This window comes from Vigna unguiculata, chromosome 10, assembly GCF_004118075.2.
Source record: "Vigna unguiculata cultivar IT97K-499-35 chromosome 10, ASM411807v1, whole genome shotgun sequence".
Lineage (NCBI taxonomy): Eukaryota > Viridiplantae > Streptophyta > Magnoliopsida > Fabales > Fabaceae > Vigna > Vigna unguiculata.
This window is the reverse complement of record NC_040288.1, coordinates 24772630-24796955: the sequence shown is the minus strand read 5'-3', so window position 1 is coordinate 24796955 and position 24326 is coordinate 24772630. Positions and strand designations below refer to the sequence as shown.

General features: G+C 36.4%; 2 protein-coding genes across 2 annotated transcripts; both read left to right on the top strand.

The window, feature by feature from the left end:
• Positions 1–381: 381 nt before the first annotated feature.
• Positions 382–1453, top strand: LOC114166500 (germin-like protein subfamily 1 member 20). The gene is made up of 2 exons (XM_028051243.1): positions 382–571; positions 782–1453. The coding sequence occupies exons 1-2, from the start codon at positions 457–459 to the stop codon at positions 1327–1329; spliced, it is 663 nt and encodes a 220-aa protein (XP_027907044.1). The 5' UTR covers positions 382–456; the 3' UTR covers positions 1330–1453.
• Positions 1454–14206: 12753 nt separating this feature from the next.
• LOC114166440 (germin-like protein subfamily 1 member 20) lies at positions 14207–15269 on the top strand. Its single transcript, XM_028051175.1, has 2 exons — positions 14207–14393; positions 14601–15269. The coding sequence occupies exons 1-2, from the start codon at positions 14279–14281 to the stop codon at positions 15146–15148; spliced, it is 663 nt and encodes a 220-aa protein (XP_027906976.1). The 5' UTR covers positions 14207–14278; the 3' UTR covers positions 15149–15269.
• Positions 15270–24326: the final 9057 nt, after the last annotated feature.

Genomic DNA, 24326 nt, shown 5'->3' with positions numbered 1-24326 from the left:
ACATGGTATTCAAACCAATGTATATATTGAGTATGACCCAGTCCCGATCACAAAAATTTTCGTATTCAAACCATTTAAACTATTGTCATCAATGTACTATATTGAGACAAAGTCTAAACTGCACTTTGATTAAGTTAACGATCATCCCCTCATAAAATAATATTACTGGAATAAGTATAAGAAGCAAAGGCAGGTGATTAGGTAAGACCGAAACACTTGCGTTTTCTTTTTCACATGGTGCATCTCCTTAGTCTACTCTTTGATCAAGCACGTACGTAGTTGTTAAGGAATGATTCGTCATTAAATAAAAAATTAATTACGGTTAATATATACAATCTGAAAAGCGATTAATGATTCATCCTTATAAATACCGATCTCCAAATGAATCAAAAACTCACTTCTCACAACATTACATAGCAGAAGAATCGTTTGAGTATACCATAAGGAAAAAAAAAAATGAAAGGTGTTTACTTGCTTGTTGCCGTCTTGGCTCTCACTTCCTCATTTGTGTCTGCCTATGACCCTAGTCCCCTTCAAGACTTTTGTGTGGCACTCAAGGAACCCGATGGTGGTACGTAAAAATATTCCACGAAATCTTTATTTTATCTACGCGATTACATTTTTTTTGTCTTTCTTTCCTTATCATATCATATAACTTATAAACTTTCATTTGTATTATCTTTCCAAGTTTATATTAATTGGGTGTTATAATACATTTTTGATATCCATACATTTTCAAAATATTATTCAAATTTACTAATCATTGCTATGTAATTTGTAGTGTTTGTAAATGGAAAATTTTGCAAAGACCCCAAGACTGTGAAAGCTGAAGATTTCTTCCTGCATGTGGAACCTGGGAACACCGACAACCCACTGAATGCACAGGTGACTCCTGTGTCTGTTGATCAACTACCTGGCCTCAACACCCTAGGCATATCTTTGGCTCGCATAGATTTTGCACCAAAGGGTTTAAATCCTCCCCATACCCACCCTCGTGGAACAGAGATCCTTATAGTTCTCGAGGGAACACTTTACGTTGGATTTGTAACCTCGAACCAAGATGGAAATCGCCTTTTCACCAAAGTTCTAAACAAAGGTGATGTCTTTGTCTTCCCAATTGGTCTCGTCCACTTCCAACTCAACGTCGGATATGGCAATGCGGTTGCTATTGCTGGTCTTAGCAGTCAAAATCCAGGAACTGTTATAGTTGCAAACGCTTTGTTTAAAGCTGTTCCACCTATTTCTGTTGAGGTTCTTGCTAGAGCTCTTCAAGTGGATAACAAAGTAATTGAAGATCTTCAAAGGAAATCATGGTACGGCAAGGACTAGTCTAGGAACATGGTCCATCATTGCTTATTCTACAACTACAATGAATTTCATGTTTTTGTAACCCCTATACAATAGACCTTCAAATAATTATTGATATAATAAATGAAATGCATCTTGATTATTATACTGTAGTATTGTTTTCTATTGTAGTTTGATTTCATTTTTTCCAATGTTTGTCAATCTAATGAAACAACATATTCTTGTAAGATATGTGCTTGGATCCAATATTAGAGTCTTTAAGATAACACATGGTTGATTAAGATTGGTTTATCGATGTTTTCTTAAATAATTTCTAGATAATAATATTTGAATTGAATTATATTGATTAGGAATGTTAAAGCGAGTCAATCTAACTTACACGAGTTAACTCATCACAAATTTGGTAGAAAGGAATCAATTCAAAAACTTGGTTTTTGGAAAGTCAAAAATTTTGTATATATTTGTTGCGGTACAATCTAACTAGATTAACTCAATTCATTTTTTATAGTATATTATAAACAAAGTGTTCATATATTTCTCCAATATAAAGATACTAGTCAAAAACTAAAATGTCCACCTACATAATAAATAATAGAAACATCTAAACTATTCAAACATTATTAATCAACATTGTAGTATTTGAAAAAATCAAATGGTCAGCCTACATAGTTAAAAATATTAAATAACTCGTGTTTTCTAATTTAATCCGACTTGAACTCATATTGAACCAAATTGACTCATACATTTCTAATATAATTTACATAGTTATATTACGGTCAGTAACATATTAAAACCTTGTATTTTTATCTTCAAACAAAAAAAATGCCCATTTGTTAACACTATAGAAATGTATATGGCTTTTACTTTATAAAATAACTTTTATCTTCAAAGTACATATACTTTTAATTTAAAAACATTATATATTTGATGTTAATGAATGCTTAAATATTAAAGTAACAGAATAAACATATGGTTTATTCATTATAGTTACGAGTCTTTGATGAGAGACTTGATATTTTGTGAAAAATGGGAGATAATACTCATTTTTGGAGGATATGTCATGATGATCCTTGTATTTAGTTTATTATATTGATTAATAATTGGATAAATGAACCAAGTGAGAGAATGTTGGAAATTTCTCAAATATGTGATATGTGGGATAATGTGAGATATTCACATGGTTAATTATTTCCATAGATGTTGTCCATTTGTCAATCAATTTTATAATTGTGGCATAAATTTTGATACTCTAATCTCATATAATTGGCAACGATGTATTATGGAAATCACTTTGTGATGAATAAAGAGCTATATAAATTTCACATGCCCTTTGTGCTTTAGGTCACTAAATCTATTATCTTCTACGGTATAATATACTATCAAAGTTTAGAGAGTGAGTTTGAAACTAAAAAGCATACAAAAAGATTCTCGTGACAATGGCAATGACAGAATGTTAGTTCTTATTTCTTTTTTCACATTAATTTTAGGAAGAAAGAGAAAGAGAGTACACTAGAGTGAGGGACTCAATGCAACTAGTTTAGTTAGAAGTTTGGTTACTTTTGTCAAAATGTTTTAATTCAAATCACATTATATATTATGATCATAACAAAGAGCGGGGATTTTTTACACAGACTTTTCAGATACCATTTGTTGGAAAAGTACTTAGAGGCTTGTCATTCTGTTTTCACTTATGTACCTTTTTGGTATATATATCATATGACATTTTTTATTTAATTTATTATTCATACCTTGTTATGCATGTTGATATATGTTCTTTTGACATAATAGAGACCCTTACATAAGATGTGATGCACTTAACTATAAGTATGTACAACAAAAGGTGAAGAGCAAAGAACACAAACATCTCCCTTTTATGGCTTAACATAGATTTAACATTTAAAGTTTTATGGCAAACTATAAACAATCAATAGGATGGTTCCCTAATACCTAAGGATTCAGGTCACTAAAGCTATGAAATTTTTCGTCGTGTATCAAAAATAGTTAAGTAATCAACTTAGTGTGGAAACATAAATGAAGAGAGCAAACTATAGCATGGGATAGCCAAACATGAAGTACATCCAAAGTGGTTTTGTTACATAACCCTCTAATTCTAAACTTCACTCAGATCGGGGTGTAGGACCCCACTCATGGAAAAAAGTGGGATAAGTGTCACCTTAGGAATGAGAAGGATTTTAGGTGATGTAGGTAGGGGTGCAAAAAAATAAGGGGAGTGTGAATGTAAAACGTTGGGTTAATACGCCATTTAAAAAGAGAGGTGAATAGAGTAACATGGGGGAGGTGAAATTAGAAACATGTGTTGGCTTGTTAGCTGATAGGGAAAGAAAGTGTTATAAGTGGTATACTTTTAGATCTTTTCCACTTTGTTTGTTTTTATTTTTATTTCACTTTTTTTCTAGTTTTTCCTTGTTCTTAAATAAATTAAACACTTATTTTTAATCAAGGTTTTAGAAATAAAATTATATTTAGTCGAACGAAATTAAGTATTGACAAGGTTTTTTAAGAGACTAGACGTAACCTCGGGTAGAGGTGAGCTAGTATAAATCTTTTGTGTGCATTTTCTTTATTCCTACTGTTTACTTTGAATAGTTTGTGTGTTTGTATAAGTTAAGTAATGGAGAATAATAACAAAATATGAACATCTCATACCTCAACATTTTCATCGTTCCTAAACCATTAAGGAAAAGACTACTAATATATAGTAATGAACGTTTGTTTAGTGCTGATGGAGTTCATTTGTAAGAGCAATCTTGCAAGAGAAAATGTACATCGTAAATAATATAAGTATAACGTTAACATTGTGTGAAGTTTTTGTGAATACAAATGCACATGTTAAATTACTCAAGTATTAGTTTAAACTCAATGCAATTGATGAGCACGAGTATATGAGCATAATGAAATTAATCATCATGTAACCAATAATGTTTATATGCTCTACTAGAATTTTGAGATTTGTTTAAGATTGACAATGATGACTGAAGTTTATCATTTGAACCTAACCAAGGATCATTTTGCAAAGAAGTATTATACAACAAGGTTATACTTTGCAAATAGTGAGAACAAAATATGTTATCTCACGGTGTAAGTAGAATGCAAATATTGACCCTTCTACCTTTGCCAAATTTCTTATAGTTTGCTATGCATCTCTGATCATACTATAGGAAAGAACAACATAAAATTATTTATCGTATTGACTTATAATGTCCACATATGGTGAATAACAAAATTGTTAGCTTTCAAATGGATACATCTAGCAGTATTTAACATGACCACCAAGTATTACTTCCATGGATAGATGAATAACAAGGTTGAAAAAGAAAGGAGTTAGACAAATTGAAATAAGGAGGCTCAACAAATCATAAAATAAAGCAGTTGTGTCTAAGGCGTAAGAGAGGGGAAAAACTTTGAACATTGGCTCTAGCTTGAGAAATCACAAAACAAAAAGGAGAATGACATGTGTAGGTTTCGATTGAAGGTGAAGAAAGTGAAACTGTACAAGCTGGCGAGAAAGGGAGAATGAAACTCGTACGAAAAATTGAAACTTATTTTGAAATTTTTTCCTTATTCATCTTATTAAATGTCTGCTAGTCAATGCTACCCTAATGACTACCTAGTGTCGGTCACCAATTCTAATGGTAATAAAATAGTCACTGCATAAAATAGTGAAAATTGTGATAGTTATTTTCGTAAAATGATGTGTTTTTAACCACCACAATTTACATTTCTTGCAGTTTTGAAAATTTTCGTAATTCGTATCGCCACAAAGTATAACGTGGCACCATTTTTATGGAATTAAAGGCTAAGGTGACACCATTTTTACTAATGTAGTGCTACGCCATTTTTCAAATTTCTCGATGAGGCAACGTTCTATTAACTTTGCTACTTGGAAACCCAACAAACATACCACATAAAATACCTTTTGTACACGGAAGAAAATCTCTTAGACCAATGGAGAAATAATAATATAATACAAAATCCATGCACAGTAAAAGCTACAAAATACGATGCAAAAATAGTACATGTAATCCAACTATCTACTTAATCATTAATGGTGGATTTGAATTAAATCCTTTAACTAATGCCATAATTAGTGGCTTCAACACATATAACCTTTTATCTTTCTCTTAATCCACAACAATGACATCAACCCTAAAAGCCTCACCTAAAGCTTGAAGCTCATCCAAAGTAGAAATACTATAAAAAAGTTTCTCGAGTCTTTTGGTAATTTTGGGTCAATGTGGGCATGACCAAGTTTTAGGTTTGTCTAAGTCAAAGCTTCTCACAGAGAAAACATGAAGGGCAAAACCTTCTTATCCACCTTTCATCTCTTTTTCCCCCAGCTAAATGAATAAATATTCCTGAAAGGATGAATGCGATATTGAGCGTGCATAGCAATCCTGAAAGGCGAGAGTGAGAATGCGTGCTAATGGATGGAAGGGGGTTGAAAAGCAAAAGTGAAAGTGGAGGAATGAAAGTATTGAAGTTTGGAGAAAAACTTTATGAGGAACTAGAAAAAGAACTCAAGATAAATTATTTACAGATTTTATTTAAAAAAATAATAGTTAAACCATCATATATAAAATATAACGGTTCAAAACACTTAAAACTCCCATATTTTGTATGTTAAATGTGACGATTCAAAAACTGTCGTATTATCATGTAAAAGGTAACGGTTTTAAATAATTGTTATACTAAAATTGTCACAATTTACAGTGTAAGGCCCAATTTTATTTCTGCCCTAATGTTTAAGGGTTGACCTTAATCTAATGGACCTAAGGGCTGGCCCATAGGGTGCTAAGGCCCTAAAGCTGCTAGGGTTTCCAATTCTGATTCATTCTTGCAAAATAGAACCCTAAGCGTTGCCCATTCCTTTTAGAACACTCTGCTAGGGCTTGACTCCGATCTTGGCCAAAGATTTCTCAAGCTCAGTTTTGTTTTTCACTCCATGTAAGTGTTTCTCAAGCTCGTACCTATACTCCCTAAAGCTTATTTTCGTGTTCTTCCTTTTTAGGGTTCCATAGTAACTTTGTTCTTTCACTGCCCCGCTGTTCTTCCCGTTTCTCAGATTGCTTCTCGAACTGTTGCACTCTGTAGTTGGTGTCGAGGTCTCGTATAAGACCCTTCCAGGTAAGGGAAGCTAGGGTCCTTGTGTCTAGTCATTTTTTGCTTGCTCTAATATTATTGTATGATTCTGTAGACTGGATGCTACTATGCTTTGATGAAAATGTCGTTGTAGCCTTTGGGTTTGATGTTTGCGTGACTGTTGTATGAATGAACAGTGGCGGGCACTGGTTTTCTCGCCCAAGCGAGCATGCCTCGCCTAGGCAAGACTAACAAAGGCTCGCCCAAGCATTTATGTGCGAACGGTCGCTCAAGGGACCTGGTTTCTTTTTGAGCGAGGTGTAGTCTCACTTAGGCGAGAAGGGGCTCGCTCGAGTGAGACATCGCATAACCCATTGTTTCCATGTCGCGCTCTCGCCTAGGCGAGAAGGGTTTCGCCTGAGCGAGAGGGCCTCTCTCGCCCGAGCAAGGCCTGTTAGCCTGAGCGAGGCTGTGAACAGGTTTTGGTGCTATTGTTGAATGGTTTATTGATGTGAGCAGATAGAAGAACATCTGGTAGTGGTAATGATGATAGGAATGATACAACTTGATGGATTGAATGGGTATTGGGCCCACTATGAGGCCCATCGCTGAAGAATTTATTTGCTATGCTTTTCTTATCTATACAAGACCTAGTATTATTAGTTCACTAGTGTATTTTGTTTTAGGCCGTGTAGGACCTCTTTTATGTTTTATGGATATGTTGGGGTACGGAGTACTTCATATCCCAAATCTTCGTACCCTCTGGATATTTGGGACGTTACATTTATGCTATCAGAGCGGTCGTTCCTTAGGTCTGTGGACTTGGGTGTCCGCTTAGCTTTCTCTGTGTCTTTATGAGTATTCTTAGCTAATTCCTGTCTTATTGAGCCTAACCAAGTGATCTCCTGTGTGCTAGTGAACTATGCACCATCTTGTAGGACTCTGCAATCTTCCTAGGGCGATGCGCCAGATATCGTCAGAGCCGATTGAGGCAATGGTAGCTGCTATTACGCATCAAAGTACGACAATGATGCAACAACTTGAAGCATCAATGCAGCGACAGGTGGTAGCGCTTGAGCAGCAACAACTGGTGATGCAGCTGATGGAGGCTGCTAGGGTGGCGGCTGAGGACGGTCACAGACAACATATGGAGGCCCTCCGCCAGTTGGAGGAGAACAGGGTAGCTACCCTTGCTTTTGGCCCGGAGCTACGACCTACAACCAGGGAGTGGAGTCTGGAAGACTTTCTGAAACACCATCTAGTGAAGTTTGGAGGCAAGACCAGTCCGGACGCAGTAGACTAGTGGCTGAAAGACCTAAAGAGGATATTTGACGCTAAGATGTGCCCCGAGGAGAGTAGACTGACTTTCGCGGTGTACATGCTCACGGGTGAGGCTGAACATTGGTGGATCGGTATGAAGTCCATTATGGAGGAGAGGCAGGAACCAGTTACTTGGGATGTCTTTAGGAGGAAGTTCCTCTCCGAGTACTTCCGTGACAACATTAAATACGCTAAAGAGGTGGAGTTTCTACAATTAACACAAGGGAACAAATCTGTGACTGAGTATGCGGAAAAGTTTAGGCATCTCAGTCGTTTCTACACCATGATGCTGGATAAAGAGTGGCGATGTAGAAAGTTCAAGAACGGCTTCCGTGGAGATCTCCGTTTGATGGTGGCCCCGCTATCCATCAAGGACTTTACCGCCTTGGTGGAGAAGGCAAGGGTCATGGAGAAGATGAAGGTAGAGGTGGAAACTTAGCACCCATCCCAACAGAGAGTGGGAGGACCATCTGGTCTAGGCATAGGCACGAAGAGAGGAGGAAGCCCTATACTAGGCCTCATTTCCAGTGTCGGGGGTCTAGGGAGTCTTCTTCCCAGCAGAGTAGGATTCAGTGCTACCAGTGTGGAGGACCGCACAAGAGAAATGTCTGCCCCCAGCTTGCAGGCTTCAAGAGGTGCAACAACTGTGGCAAGGAAGGCCACTTTGGGAGGGACTGCCCCACCCTTGCTAGGACAGTGACACGATCTCCTGTACAGACTCCTACGCAGAACCAGCAGAGGCATAGAGGCAACAGACCTCAAGCGATTGGTAGAGTGTACGCCATGACCGGGGCGGAGGCAGCAGGTTCAGGTAACCTCGTTATAGGCCATTGTATGATAGCTAGAAAAGCTTGTTGTGTGCTATATGACTCTGGAGCGACACACTCATTTATGTCAGATGCATGTGTAAAAAAGTTGAGTCTGCCGGTGTGTGAGCTGCAGTGTGAACATGTGGTGTCTACTCCGGCATCGGATTTGGTCAGGACATCGTCCTTGTGTGCTAGGTGTCCAGTGGAGGTAGAGGGATGTAGGTATAAAGTAAATCTGACCTGCTTACCTCTGCAGGAGTTAGAGGTGATCTTGGGAATGGATTGGCTCTCTGCCAATCGCATTCTTATAGATTGTCGAGAGAAGAAGGTGTTTTTCCCCAACTCAGAGGAGCTTGAGTTGTTAACATCTTAGGGGGTTGTGAAGGAACTACAAGGGGGTGCACAGTGTTACATAATCTTCACACATCTGGAGGTGGAGAAAGAGGGGAGGACGTCACTTATACCAGTCGTGCATGAATTTGAGGACATATTCTCGGCAGAAGTGCCAGGTTTACCTCATAGTAAAGAAGTGGAATTCTCTATTGACTTGGTACCAGGAACCAGCCCAGTGTCGATGGCCCCATATCGGATGGCGTTGGTGGAGTTGGTGAAACTCAAGAGTCAGATTGAGAAGCTGTTAGGGAAACAGTTTATACGACCTAGTACGTCACCTTGGGGAGCACCAGTGTTGTTGGTAAAGAAAAAGGATGGGAGTTCATGCTTATGTGTGGACTACAGCCAGTTGAACAAAATGACGATTAAGAACAAGTATCCTCTCTCGAGAATAGAGGACCTGATGGATCAGTTGCATGGGTCATCGATATTCTCAAAGATTTACTTACAGTCGGGTTATCACCAAATATTGGTGAAGGCAGATGATGTGCAGAAGACGGCCTTCAGGTCCCGATACGGACACTATGAGTATGTGGTTATGCCTTTTGGTGTGACCAATGCTCCAGCGGTGTTCATGGACTACATGAACCGGATATTCAGACCGTTCCTAGATAAGTTTGTCGTAGTCTTCATAGACGACATCCTTATCTATTCCAGGACTCAGGAGGAGCATGCTGAGCACCTGAGGGTAGTGCTTGGTATTCTGAGGGAGAAACAGTTGTATGCTAAATTGTTCAAGTGTGAGTTCTGGATGGACGAAGTGCAATTCTTGGGACATGTGATATCCGCCCAGAGGATAGCAGTGGACCCAGCAAAGGTAGAGGTAGTGGTGAAGTGGGAAAGTCCCATATCAGCGACGAAGATAAGGAGCTTCATGGGTTTAGCAGGGTACTATAGAAGGTTTATTGAGGGATTTTCCAAGATAGTGGCGCCCTTGACGCAACTTACACGGAAGGACCAACCTTTCACTTGGACGGACAAGTGTGAGGAAAGCTTCCAAGAGCTTAAGCAGAGGTTGACGAGTGCTCTAATCCTAGTGATCCCCGATATTGGATAACCTTTTGAGGTCCATTGTGATGCCTCTCATTTAGGGTTGGGCTGTGTGTTGATGCAGGAGAAGAATGTGGTGGCCTACACTTCGAGGCAACTCAAGGTGCATAAGAGAAACTACCCCACTCACGACTTGGAGTTGGCGGCTATCGTGTTTACCTTGAAGATCTGGAGACACTACCTCTACGGTGCTCAATTCTGGGTATTTGGTGATCACAAGAGTCTAAAGTACCTATTTGATTAGAAGGAGTTAAACATGAGACATAGAAGATGGATGGAATTTTTGAAGGATTATGATTTTAAGCTTTTGTACCATCCAGGGAAGGCGAACGTAGTAGCCGATGCTTTGAGTAGGAAGACGGTGCACACCGCTCACCTCATGATCAAAGAGGTGGAACTACTGGAGAAATTTAGAGACATGAAACTGTAGGTGAAATTGGAATCATGATCCATTAGATATAGTAACCTGACCATATTTAGTGACTTCCTAAACTCGGTTAGAGAAAGACAGTTATTGGATGCTAGTCTGAACAAAGTGGGGGAGCAATTGGGGTCGGAAGAGGCAAAGGACTTTGCTTTGGGTAATGACGATATATTGAGATTCTAGGGCATAGTGTGTGTGCCTGATGATGTTGAGGTGAAAAGGCTAATCCTTGAGGAAGGGCACAAGAGTCGCCTTAGCTTACATCCGGGAATGACTAAGATGTACCAGGACCTCAAGGAAAATTTCTGGTGGTAGGGTATGGAGAAAGAAGTAGCATAGTTCGTGTCGGCCTATCTGACTTGTCAAAAGGCAAAGGTGGAGCATTAGAGACCCGGTGGAATTATGCAACCCTTAGAGATACCAGTGTGGAAATGGGATAGCATCTCGATGGACTTTGTGACCCTTCTGTCACGAACTTTTAGAGGGCATGACACCATCTGATCATAGTGGATCGACTGACCAAGAGTGCGCATTTCTTAGCAATGAACCTGAGGATGTCTATGGTTAAGTTGGCTCAGTTGCACATCAAGGTGATTGTGAGGTTGCATGGGGTGCCTTCGAGCATTGTATCAGACAGAGATCCACGGTTCACATCACGGTTTTGGCAAACCTTGCAGGGTGCTTTGGGAAGCAAACTCACGATGAGTTCAGTCAGATGGTCAGTCTAAGAGGACGATCAAATCACTTGAGGACTTACTGCGAACATGCATACTGGATCATTTGGGTGCTTGGGAAGAAGTGTTATCGTTGATTGAGTTTACCTACAACAATAGTTTACATGCAAGCATTGAGATGACACCATATGAGGCTCTTTATGGTCGGAAGTGCAGGACTCCCTTGTGTTGGTATCAGGATGGGGAGGCCGTGTTAGTTGGGTCAGAATTGTTGGAGTAGACCATCGAGAATGTGAGATTGGTGAGGAATAGAATGCAGGCTTCATAGAGTAGACAAAAGGCTTATGTAGGTCGCACAAGGAGGCCTTTGGAATTCGAGGTTGGAGATCACGTGTTCTTGAGGGTGACCCAAACCACTGGTGTGGGAAGGGCTCTCCGCTCAAGAAAACTTTATCCTAAGTTCCTTGGTCCTTATCAGATCTCGAGGAGGATTGGACCAGTAGCTTATGAGATAGCTTTGCCTCCTCAGTTGGCAAATCTTCACCTGGTGTTCCACGTGTCGTAGTTGAGGAAGTATGTGTTTGATCCGGCTCATGTGTTGGAAGCTGAGGATATACAGATCAGGGAGGACCTCACTGTGGAAGTACCACCCATTGCTCTAGAGGATAGCAAGGTTGAGGAACGCAGAGAAAAAACAGTCAGATTGGTCAAGGTCGTCTAGGATCGGAAAGGTAGGTGACTCCACTTGGGAGTTAGAGGAGGACATGAGGAAACCACACCAGCACCTCTTCACCTGGTAAGTTTTCATTTTCGAGGTCGAAAATTTTGTTGTTGGGGAGAATGTAAGGCCAAGTTTTATTTCTGCCCTAATGTTTAAGGGCTGACCTTAATTTGTTGGGCCTAAGGGCTAACCCATAGGGTGCTAAGGCCCTAAAGCTGCTAGGGTTTCCAATTCTGATTCATTCTTGCAAAACAGAACCCTAAGCGCTGCCCCTTCCTTTTAGAACACTCTACTAGGGCTTGACTCCGATCTTGGCCAAAGATTTCTCAAGCTCAGTTTTGTTTTTCACTCCATGTAAGTGTTTCTCAAGCTCGTACCTGTACTCCCTAAAGCTTATTTTCGTGTTCTTCCTTTTTAGGGTTCCATAGTAACTTTGTTCTTTCACTACCCCGCTGTTCTTCCAGTTTCTAAGACTGCTTCTCGAACTATTGCACTTCGCAGTTGGTGTCGATGTCTCGTATAAGCCCCTTCCAGGTAAAGGAAGCTAGGGTCCTTGTGTCTAGCCGTTTTTAGCTTGCTCTAATATTATTGTATGATTTTGTGGACTGCATGCTACTATGCTTTGATGAAAATGTCGTTGTAGCCTTTGGGTTTGATGTTTGCGTGACTGTTGTGTGAATGAACAGTGGCGGGCACTGGTTTTCTCGCTCAAGCGAGCATGCCTCGCCTAGGCAAGACTAATAAAGGCTCACCCAAGCATTTCTGTGCGAACGGTTGCTCAGGCGACCTATTTCTTTTTGAGCGAGGTGTAGTCTCGCTTAGGCGAGAAGGGGCTCGCCTGAGCGAGACATCGCATAACCCATTGTTTCCCTATCGCGCTCTCGACTAGGCGAGAAGGGTTTCGCCTGAGCGAGAGGGCTTCTCTCGCCTGAGCGAGGCCTGTTAGCCTGAGCGAGAAGGGTTTTGATTAGTTCACTAGTGTATTTTGTTTTAGGCCGTGTGGGGCCTCTTTTATGTTTTATGGATATGTTGGGGTACAAAGTACTTCATATCCCAAATCTTCGTACCATCTGGATATTATGTATGTGGCGTTTTATTAAATGAGTTTTATCTATTTATTTGGAACGTTACATACAGGATTATTTGTAGTGAGTGTCAACTAATCCTTGAAAAATCGCTAATATATATTCCTATTTTTTTTTTCAATTTTACAATATAAAATTAGTGTCCCCTAGTCGACGCTAATGGGATAAAATAAAATTAACTAGCCCTCACAAAATAACTAATATAATTTTACAATAACTAATATAATTTTACAATATTTTCAGTCTTATAATGTTGAGTGAGAGTCTTTCGGCCGAAACTATTGAGGATAAAATAGTGTTGAATAGCTCTCGCAAAATAACTAATATAAATTTATAAAATTTTCAGTTTTATTATCTCGAGTTAGCATCCTGGAGTTGATGTTAACAAGGATAAAATAGTGTCAGACTAACCCTCACATATTAACTAATATATCTTTATATTATTTTCAATTTTATATTTGGTTATAAATATCGATGTAATGTTGTAGTATATGATTTCTTCTTGTGTTTGCATCTTTTTTGCTGATTCTGACAATTTCTCGGTGGTGGTCAACGTTATCTTTACGTTGCTAATCTCATGTATTCTTGTAGTGAATTCCTAGAAGAGTGAATCCAAACATATGTGCAAGAGAAATTGAGTTTATGATTGCTTTTTATTTTTCATTTTGATTTGAAAGATATGTAAGTATTGTCATGTTGATAATTTATCTTTTCATGTTTATTTATTTATTCATCATTAGGTTTATGATAGCAAAATATGGTTCAAAGTCAACTTTTGCAAGACAGTCCAAGGAAAAAGGGTTTTCACTCGGAAAATTTATTTTGTGAATGATTTCGAGATCATATACATCTTCAAACACTCTTCTGCTATTGAAATACTTTAGTAGCCATTTTCTGAAGTTATTGACAGCGGCATCAAAATTGGTCTCTATGTTTAGCCGTGATCAATATTATATCCATTGTTTGATAAGTGTGGCCCAGTCCCACACAGAACTTTTCGTATTCAGCCCATTTAAAGTATCGTCATCAATGTAATTAATATATTGAGAAAAAGTCTAAACTGAAGTTTGATTAAGTTAAAGATGATCCCCTCATAAAATAATATTACTGGAACAAGTATGAGAAGCAAAGGCAGGTGATAAGGTAAGACCGAAACACTTGCGTTTTCTTTTTCACATGGGGCATCTCCTTAGTCTACTCTTTGATCAAGTATGCATGTAGTTGTTAAGGAATGCTTCCTCACTAAATAAAATATTAGGTACGCTAAATACAATATGCAAACCAATTGATGATTCATCCTTATAAATACCCATCTCCAAATGAATCATAACTCACTTCTCACAACATTACATAGCAGAAGAATCGTTTGAGTATACCAAAAGGAAAAAAAAAAAATGAAAGGTGTTTACTTGCTTGTTGCTGTCTTGGCTCTCACTTCCTCACTTGTGTCTGCCTATGACCCTAGTCCCCTCCAAGACTTTTGTGTGGCAATCAAGGAATCCGATGGTGGTACGTAAAATATTCCAAGAAATATATGCACATATATCTTGATTTTATCTATATGTCTTTCTTTTCTTATCCTATCATATATAACTTATAAACATTCATTTGTATTATCTTTCTAATTTTATATCAGGTGTTATAACACCTTTTTTTATCCATGCACTTTTCAAAATATTATTCAAATTATACTAACCATTGCTTTGTAATTTGTAGTGTTTGTGAATGGAAAATTTTGCAAAGACCCTAAGACTGTGAAAGCTGAAGATTTCTTCTTACACGTGGAACCTGGGAATACCGACAACCCACTGAATGCACAGGTGACTCCCGTGGCTGTTGATCAACTACCTGGACTAAACACGTTGGGCATATCTTTGGCTCGCATAGATTTTGCTCCAAAGGGTTTAAACCCTCCCCACACCCACCCTCGTGGCACAGAGATCCTTATAGTTCTCGAGGGAACACTTTATGTTGGATTTGTAACCTCGAATCAAGATGGAAATCGTCTTTTCACCAAAGTGTTGAACAAGGGTGATGTCTTTGTCTTCCCGATTGGTCTCGTTCACTTCCAACTCAACATTGGATATGGCAATGCAGTTGCTATTGCTGGTCTTAGCAGTCAAAATCCAGGTACTGTTATAGTTGCAAACGCTTTGTTTAAAGCTGTTCCACCTATTTCTGTTGAGGTTCTCGCCAGAGCTCTTCAACTGGATAACAGAGTAATTGAAGATCTTCAAAGGAGATCATGGTACGGCAAAGACTAGTCTGGCAACATGGTCCATCATTTCTTATTCCACAACTATAATGTATTTCATGTTTCTGTCATCCCCATGTTGTAGACCTCCAAATAATTAATATAATAAATGAAATGCATCTTATTTGTTAGACCATAGTATTGTTGTAGTTTGATTGCATCTATTCCAATGTTTGTCAATCTAATGTAAGAACCTATTCTTGAAAGACTTGTGCTTGGATCCAATATTAGAGTCTTTGTTGACGTTTTCTTATACAATTTTTTGATAATATTATTTGAATTGAATTATGTTGTCTTGTTTTTAAGTTAGGAATGTTAAAATGAGTCAACTTAACTTACACGAGTTAGCCTCGTTACGAGTTTGATAAAAAAGAATTAATTCAATAACTCACCTTTTGGAAAATAAAATATTTTGTATCACAGTTTAACTTAACATATTTTTATTTATTTCATATATTTATTGCATTACAATTATAATGAATTAACTCAATTTATTTTTTATAGTATTATAATATATTTCTCGAATATAAAGATAATAGTTAAAAACTAAATTATAAACCTACATAATAAATAATATAAAAATCTAAACTATCCAATCATTATTAATAAAATTATCAACTTATATATAATTAGAAATAATTAGAAATAGTTAATAATTGAATTGACTAAGATTGACATTTTACATAATTATATTAGGCTAGTAACATATTAATACCTTGTATTTTTATCATCAAGCACAAAAAAATGCCCATTTGTTAACACTATATAAATGTATTTAGCTTTTACTTTAGAAAATAACTTTTATATATTTAGTACATATGCTTTTACTTTAAAAACATTCTATATTTGATGCTTAAATATTAAAGTGTTATACTTTTGTTCAAATTCAACTAGTTAGATAAAGATAGAAGATGAAAAAAAAAATGAAATAAATAAAACAAACAATTGCGAATTAAAAAAAAATGTGACAATAATAGATGTGGTTGACGGCAACTGCGATGGTTGATGAACGTTCTAAGTTCTAATATGGAAATACATGGTGAAATAAGAGAGGTAATGTTCTTCGTATACTAATTTCATAGTTTTTAATATATTTAAATATATTAAGTTTGAATTAACTTTATTTTAAAAAATATTTTATCTTTTTTAATATTTTATTTGATGAGACCACTGGTGCAGAATAAACTTTTTACAGCGTCCAATATGCATCGGTTCATGCACAAACGAGGCATATGAAGACGCGGTGGTACTTTTGTAATTTTTCTGAACTTTTATGCCTTGGTTGTATATAGAACCGAGGCATAAACCCCCCAAAAACTTTATCTTTCCCGTTGCTTTGATATTTTTAAACTAGTGGCAGACTTTTATGTCTCAGGTCAAATCAAACCGAGGCAGATAGATGTTTATGCCTCGGGTCTCCTATAACCGAGGCAAATAGATGTTTATGGCTCGGGTCTTTTATAACCGAGACATATTTGATTGCTTTTTGAGTGAAATATGTTTTGGGTTGCATGTAACCGAGGCAGATAGATGTTTATGCCTCAGTTTAAAATCAACCGAGGCAATAAGTCTTCTTCGCGTGAGCAGCAGCAATTTCTCTCTCTTCCATTTTCAAACGCAAGTTTCGTTGCAGAAACAAGTTTCGCACCCCTTCCTCTTCAACTTCTCGCATCTTCCTCCTCGGTTTCTCGTCCAACTTCATGATTCTTGCGAGCAACTTCACCTTCTCGCTCTCGCAGTCCTCCAATTTCGAAAATGCAACGTTTCGCTTCTCTTCGGCGTTTTTCAGAGCGAACACCTTGGACTGCACCAACTCCACGAGGTTCTTGTGCAGTGCCATGTTCTCATCGACCTCACACTAGAGCTGGTCGATGCGGCACCGTTTCAATGTCGCCTCAGATTTAAATTAAGGATAGAGCTGGGAGCAGAAGACGTACTCGATCTGCGCGATGTGGTCCTTGGCGTCTTGTATTGAAGCGACGAGGATGGTGTTGACACCACCGATGTGGTTTGCGGCGCCAGCGTCAGTGAGAGGAAACCCTAACTTCGGAGAAGGAGGGTGAGTCAGAAAGTTTTTTTTTAAATTCGTGATACCCATTAGGCCTCGGTTCCCTCTAGAACTGAGGCAGTAACCCTCGCATATGCCTCAGTTCATTACCGAGGCATAAACAAGTCCTCTTTTACCTAGTCAGTATATGCCTCGGATGTAAAACCGAAGCCAAAAGGTCAAAATAACTGTGGTCAAATCCCCCTCTACACTAGTGGACAGGTTAAATTTAATGAATCATTGTTTAGGTAAAATATTTTTATTACTACTAAAGATAAAAAAAGTTATTTAAGTAAGAAATCATTGTTAACAATGAAAAATATTAATGTTGATGATTTTTCTAACCAATCTATGTTGATGACAATTTTTTGTGAAAGTATATTAAGACTTTTTTTTACTACTATTAACAAAGATGTTTCTTGATTATTCTCGGCCAAATTATTGATATTGATCATAGTTATTTAGCTTGAGATCGTTATTTTTATAATTTTTCTAATAAACGAAGGGTTATTTTTACAATGTTTGTAAGTCTCACTTAATTTCTATCCTTAATATTTAAGGGTCTAGCCTCATCTGTAAGACCCACTTAATTCCCTTTCAACCTCTTTGTTTTCCATTCTATCACTTTGCAAAAACAACCCTTCACTCACTTGCTCTTTCTCTCCAACAGAGCTTTGTTAGGGTTTGACTCTCATTCTTTGTCGAGCTAGTAAACTTCATTTTTATTCCACGTAGGTTGGTCCTCAACTCATCTCTCTCTTCTCTAGCTTGATTTTCGTGGTTCTAGCTAGGGTTCATCGTAGGAATCCGTCTTTGTTCTGGTGTTAGTGTTTCAAGCTCACAAAGCTATTCTTGAAGTTGTGGTGCCATTCTGCTTTTGCCTAAACCCCATCCCAATAGCTTTTGATAAAGTAAGTGAAGTTAGAGTTTTATGTTTTTATGATGTTTTAATAGCTATTGGAATGTTTGGTACTCTTGAATGCTTTTGTGGTGTTCTTGATGGTATGGAAAATATATGGTATGCTTCTGGTCGTGATGGCATGCGTGAGAGCATATTAGTTCTGCTGAACTCGCCCAGACAAGCTGGATGGTCGCCCAAAACGAAAGCTCTTGCTTAAGTGAGGAGCTCTCACCTAAGCAAGAAGAACAGCTCACCCCCCTCTCTGTTTCAAGGGCTCGCCTAAGCGAAGGCCACTCGCCTGAGAGAGAGTAGTATCGCTTGAGCGAGATGGGCTAGCTTGAGCGAGACCTCAATATGCCCTCTATTTGTAGTCTCGCCTAGGCGAGAGCTAGTAGCTTGAGTGAAGAGTTCCTCTCGCTTGAGTGAGAGCTTTTTAGCCTGAGCGAGATTGACAGAGTTGATTGTATTCGTGGGTGTTTCGTATGATTGGATGATTTGTGCTTTAAACAGTTCAAGTATGATGCCATGTATGCTTTATATGATATATTGGGATTTGAATTGATGAGATTGGTATGAATGAATTCATGGAACATGATGAGGTGTTTGGTTGGACATTGGTATGAGTTTGTTATGCATGATAAATCTATGGTTGGTTGGTGATACATGGTTATGGTATGAGTTGGACGTAATTCCATGAATCTGTTGGTGAGATCTCATGGTGGTGCTGTATGTGATGGACGTAATTCCATGAACCTCTTGTTGAGACCTCATGGTGGTGCCTTATGTGATGGACGTAATTCCATGAACCTCTTAGTAAGGTTTCTTGGTGGTGCCTTAGTGTATATAATTAGGTAAGGATTCAAGTAAGGATTGCATCCTAAAACTCTAAAAAGTCAGTTAGTCTCACGTAGAGTGGACTGACTCAAGTGGTGAGAGTAGTAGGAGACCCTAGTCTTTGGTAGGATAATGGCCTTAGATGTTTGAAGGCTAACCTTGTGCGTGGTAGGGTGAAACCCATTGGCAATAGTTCTACAGTAAAGGCCACCACAAGTGCAAGTATCTAGTGAATTCAACCGATTATATGTATCCGAATAATGGAGTCTTAGAGTCTTGCTTGTTTGTTATCACATGATTGTTTACCTATCTTGTTGCATGTTTATGATCTGTTTTAAGTATTTGCATGCCATAACATGTTAAAATGATTTATACTCTAGCTTACCCTTTTTGTTTGCTTGTGTTTGTCTAGTGTGTGGTCTTTCCGTTTTGTAATGATCATCAATTTATTGATGTGAGCAGATGTAGAAACTCCTAGTGGTCACCAGGGTGATGAAAACTCTGCAGTGTAGCCTGGCTTGGGTTAGATCTCATTTTCTTCGAGTACTCTCTGTAGGCATGGTTGCTTATGTAATACCTTGCTTATGAGCAAGCTATGTCAGATAAGTATGAACTTTTATATTTTTTTGTTCCTGACATTGTGTAGTGCCTTTGTTTTTCTTTTGGATATATTTGGATGACTGTAAAATATTCTTATACTTTAAGTCTTGTGCCATTTGGATATTATAAACTATGCGATATTTTATTTAATTAGATTTATCTATTAAATGGGACGTTACAATTTTGTTCGTTGGATTTTTTTTAATTAAATTCTTATATTAATTTTGATCGAAAAATTTCTCCAATTGACTTTATAAAAAACACAATCTTCATTAATGCTAGTTGAAAGTTTATTCGATTACTATATGAAGAAAAATCTAACAAATTGTTGACAAAAAAATAACATTGGTTTGGGTGATAAAAATAATCATTGCAGACGTCAACCAAAAAGTAATTATGATAGTTGTCAATTATATAAGAAAAAAAAAACTCAAGTTCATCCAGAAAAAAATATCCACCTCAATACACTAAAAAAATTTGTGATGCGGTGACGGTTACTTTTGTATATTTTATTTGTTCAAATGTCATACTATACACACATGTAGTGACAGTGATAGATTTTGTAACCACAAAATATAATATAACAGTCTTAAAAATAGTAACTATTAATATAATAAATAAAATGTATCTTCATTGTTATACCGTAGTGTTGTTTTTTTTATTGTAGTTTAATTTTGTTTATTCCAAAATTTGTTAATCTAATGAAAGAACCTATTCTTAAATTGTGCTTTAATCTAATGTTGATGTTAGAGTCTTTAAGATAACATGTGGTTGATTAATTTCAGTTTCTCTCTGTTGTCTTAAGTAATTTCTTGATAATATTATTTTCAACTAAGGATATTAAAACGAGGCAACCTAAATTACAAAATTAGATGAGTTAACTTATACGGGTTTGGTAACAAAAAAAAACAATTCAATAACTACATTTTAGTGAATAAGAAATTTTGTAACCTAGTTTAAAACTTGGTGAGTTAATAAGTTGACTCACTTAAAAGATGTTTTTATTTATTTTATATAATTATTGTTGTAATTGTTTACCTATTTTTCTAACTGAAAGATATTAGTTGAATATTAAAATGTACAAAGTTAGACAAATAATCAAACATCTAAACTATTGAAACTTTATAAATCAACATTTTAATATTTAAAAAAATCAAGGATTAAATATATTTTTGATTTCTTATGTTTTAGTGAAATTTGGAATTAGTTCATGTTCAAAACTTTTGATCAATTTAGTCCTTCATCTTTAAAAATGCGTGAATTTTGTTCTTTTAACCAAATTTTGTTAAGTTTATCTTACGTTTCAAGCACATTTTATGATAGTATTTGAATTGTTTGACTACAAAAAATTGAAGTAAATATGACAGTTTTAATATGGCGGTTATGGAAAACCGCCATAATTTGCTTCATAATACGACATTTCTATAACTGCCACATGTTTGTATGCAAAATATGGCATTTGAAAACGTCATTATACTCCCATTACACATTACGTCGTCTTTTTAGTGGCGCCATCTTTCCCTCCATAATACTCTTTTATTTACTTCTCATTTAATTCTATCTTTTTATTACACAGTAAATTGAATTTTAATGAGACAAATGCGCAGACAAAAAACAAAACTAGCTCATATGAAGACAAACCCTACAAAATCCTCTTAGTCAACCCCAACCTCTGACGGTTTCATTTCCACATTCCTCGCAATTTCCACACTCCTCGTCGTAGGAGATCACCACGTTGCCGTTTCATAAATTTTTGTCGCGACTTCGCACTCGGAGTGCGACCCAACAACGCTTCAAGACTCCACCTTTCCAACACCACCATACCGTTTGACATATTTTCGCTTCAATGTTAACTCAAATATTATAATAAAATGTGTTTAAAATGTCAAATAAACTTAACAAAATTTGGTAAAAAGGGCTAAATTCACGCATTAATAAAGATGAAGAACTAAATTGGTATAAATTTTCGAAGAGGGACTAATTCTAAAATTCATTAAAACTTGAGGGACCAAAAATATATTTAACCCAAAAATCAAATTGTCAACTTGCATAATTTAAAAGTAGTTGTTCCTGCAGAGAACAAATAAGATGTCAGACACAAGCGTTACCGCAATTCGCAATCTCCTCAGTAGGCTTCCTCTCGGCTTTTATATGTCGTCTGTGGATATCTCGGTGTGAATTGGTTTGGACCCGATGGGGGTTACCTGCAAAAGAGACTCCGATGCTCAAGTCAGCAAAACCTCTTAGAAAGTCAAATCTCGTAATTAGGAGAGTAATGAATGCGTACCTTTAATTCCTGGGGTCCATGCTTATTTATAGATTTATTAATTATGTCTTGTCACGTCATGGGCTGGGCTCCTGCTTGGGCCATAGGTGGGCATGGGTCATGATCCAGGCTCCTTAATTCGAATATGGTGGGCCCAAGGGCCTTGCTGGTAGTGCCCTGAATATGCTAAGTTGTTGCTAAGTTCGTGTTTAATTATTCTCAATTAGCGGCTTAGGCCTGTTACTTCTTTGGCGGTCTGGGCCGGGTACTATCATTCGTTCATACATGGTGATTATTATTATTTGCGTCCTTGGTGGTTACGTAGACATGCTTTGTGGATATAACTTGGCTAGGCCGGCTAGGTGTGGTACAGTAGCAAAAATAATTATAATAAAAAAATGTATGAAAAAAATGGTAAAATACTAATAAAATGTTGTTGTTAGTAAATTACGAGTCAACTCATCTTCAATCCGGTTCAAACTTATTTAATCCATGAGTTAAGGGAGTTAGGTTCAAGTTCACCCACATTAAAAAAAAAATCAATCTAACCCAATTCAAACATATAGCGAGCTAGGCTAACTTAAGAGTTTAAACCAATTTTGACATTTTTAATATAATTTACATAATTATATTATGTCCAATAATATATTAAAATGTAAGAGAGGCATGGTTCTTGGCTTACCAATTTCACAATTTTTAATATATTTAAGTATATAAATTTGAATTAATTTTATTGTAGAAACTTTTTTTTTAAATATTGTATTTGACAAAGCAGTTCAAATTTAAAGATTTTTTTTATTTAGGTAAAAATATTTTTGTTACTGATAAAGATAAAGAGTTGTTCAAGTATAAATTCATTATTTAATTATTAAAAATATTAATATTGATGATTTTTTATCTATGTTAAGGACAATGTTTTGTCAAAGTCCGTCAAGTTTTTTTCAACTACCATTAAGAAAATGTTCTTTTCATTGATATCTGTCAAAATTATATTTTGTTAATATTAATCATATAGGTTGACATTGATCAGCGTTATTTTTACAAGTTTGTTGTTGACTTTTTCCTTTGTTGATTTTTATTTTATATCGGCAAAAAATAAAAATAAAATTAGAAAGAATATCTGAAGCGTACTCTAACCCTTATAAAAAAACTTATAAAAAAACAGAAGTTGTATGAATTTGATGTATTAGTTTAGTATGGTGGCTCCAACAATTAAAACTCAACCAAAACAAATGAGAAGAATCTAAATAAACATTATGATCCGCAGACAAAAGGGAACATAAGTATGCATCCTTGTATCTTCTCCTAGCTCTGTACATGCAAAGATCAAGCAAGAACCATGTTGTCCTTTTGCAGTCCTATTGATGAGTTTTGTTATGCCTCCTGCTACTCATAATACTCCACTCACACAAACCCTAGATGTAAGGATGAAATTAAAGAGCATATGGGCAAAGCAACGTCTAAGAGCTAATTCCACCACTGACTTTGAGCAGAACCACATAGCAAGAATGGATATAACGATGGAAGCATGAAAAGGAATTCCTGGGCCAACGAAACGTCTAAGAAGTTTCCTTTGTTGAATTCTTTTATCAATGTTGGTTGAAAATTCCCCAACTTGACATTATAACAAAATACAATCTTAGTTAATATTAGTTAAAAGTTTACTTCACAAAAAATAACACAAGTTTTGATGATAAAAAATAATTAACCATGATAGTGGTCAATTAAAAAAATAATCTAGTTCATGTCCACCATATAATATTTTCTTTACATACTACAACAAATTGTGTATGATGTGACAGTAATTTTTGTATATTTTTGTCAGTTTCAAACACACGAGTTGCCGTAAAGTAATCAAATTGTCGCGGGCATTTAATGCACCATACAAAGTGACATTTTAAATATGAAAATACTGTCAATTAAAATTATCACAATTGTCATTATTCTAATAAATGTTTAAATATAACACGTGATTTCAGCTATCATAATTCGAATATTATATTATATGTAATCATTCACATGTGTTATAATTTAATAAAAATTGTTTCTGATAACTAAAATGTTTGTGTATAAATAATATTAACTTATTATGAGATTAAAATCTTCTTTTGTCATAAATTTTAAATTTTTTGGATAGACATTCCACCGTCTTGTCCTATAAGTCTTCGTTGTTGGTTGCTTTATACAGACCGTGGAATTAGGGGTATATCTCAGACGATCAAGTCTAAAAAATTCTCAAAGTAAAACTCATATTAGGATACCAATGAATTGTGTAATTTTAATTATCTAAATTTACTTATATTTATAGAAATTTAATTATTTTTTTACTATTTTATTCGTTAATCATGGGCTCAAGTTTTGAGCTTTGATTATGTTAATTAACTGGATTTGACTAGATCTAATTTATTTTGACTAAATTCTGATTGGCTTTCTCGATGCTCTCACCAACAAGATACAAGAATGAATAGAAACTAGTTAAAATCGATCGTAGACATTTGAATAAATAATGTACGAAAGAGACAATGAATTATAGAGAGATA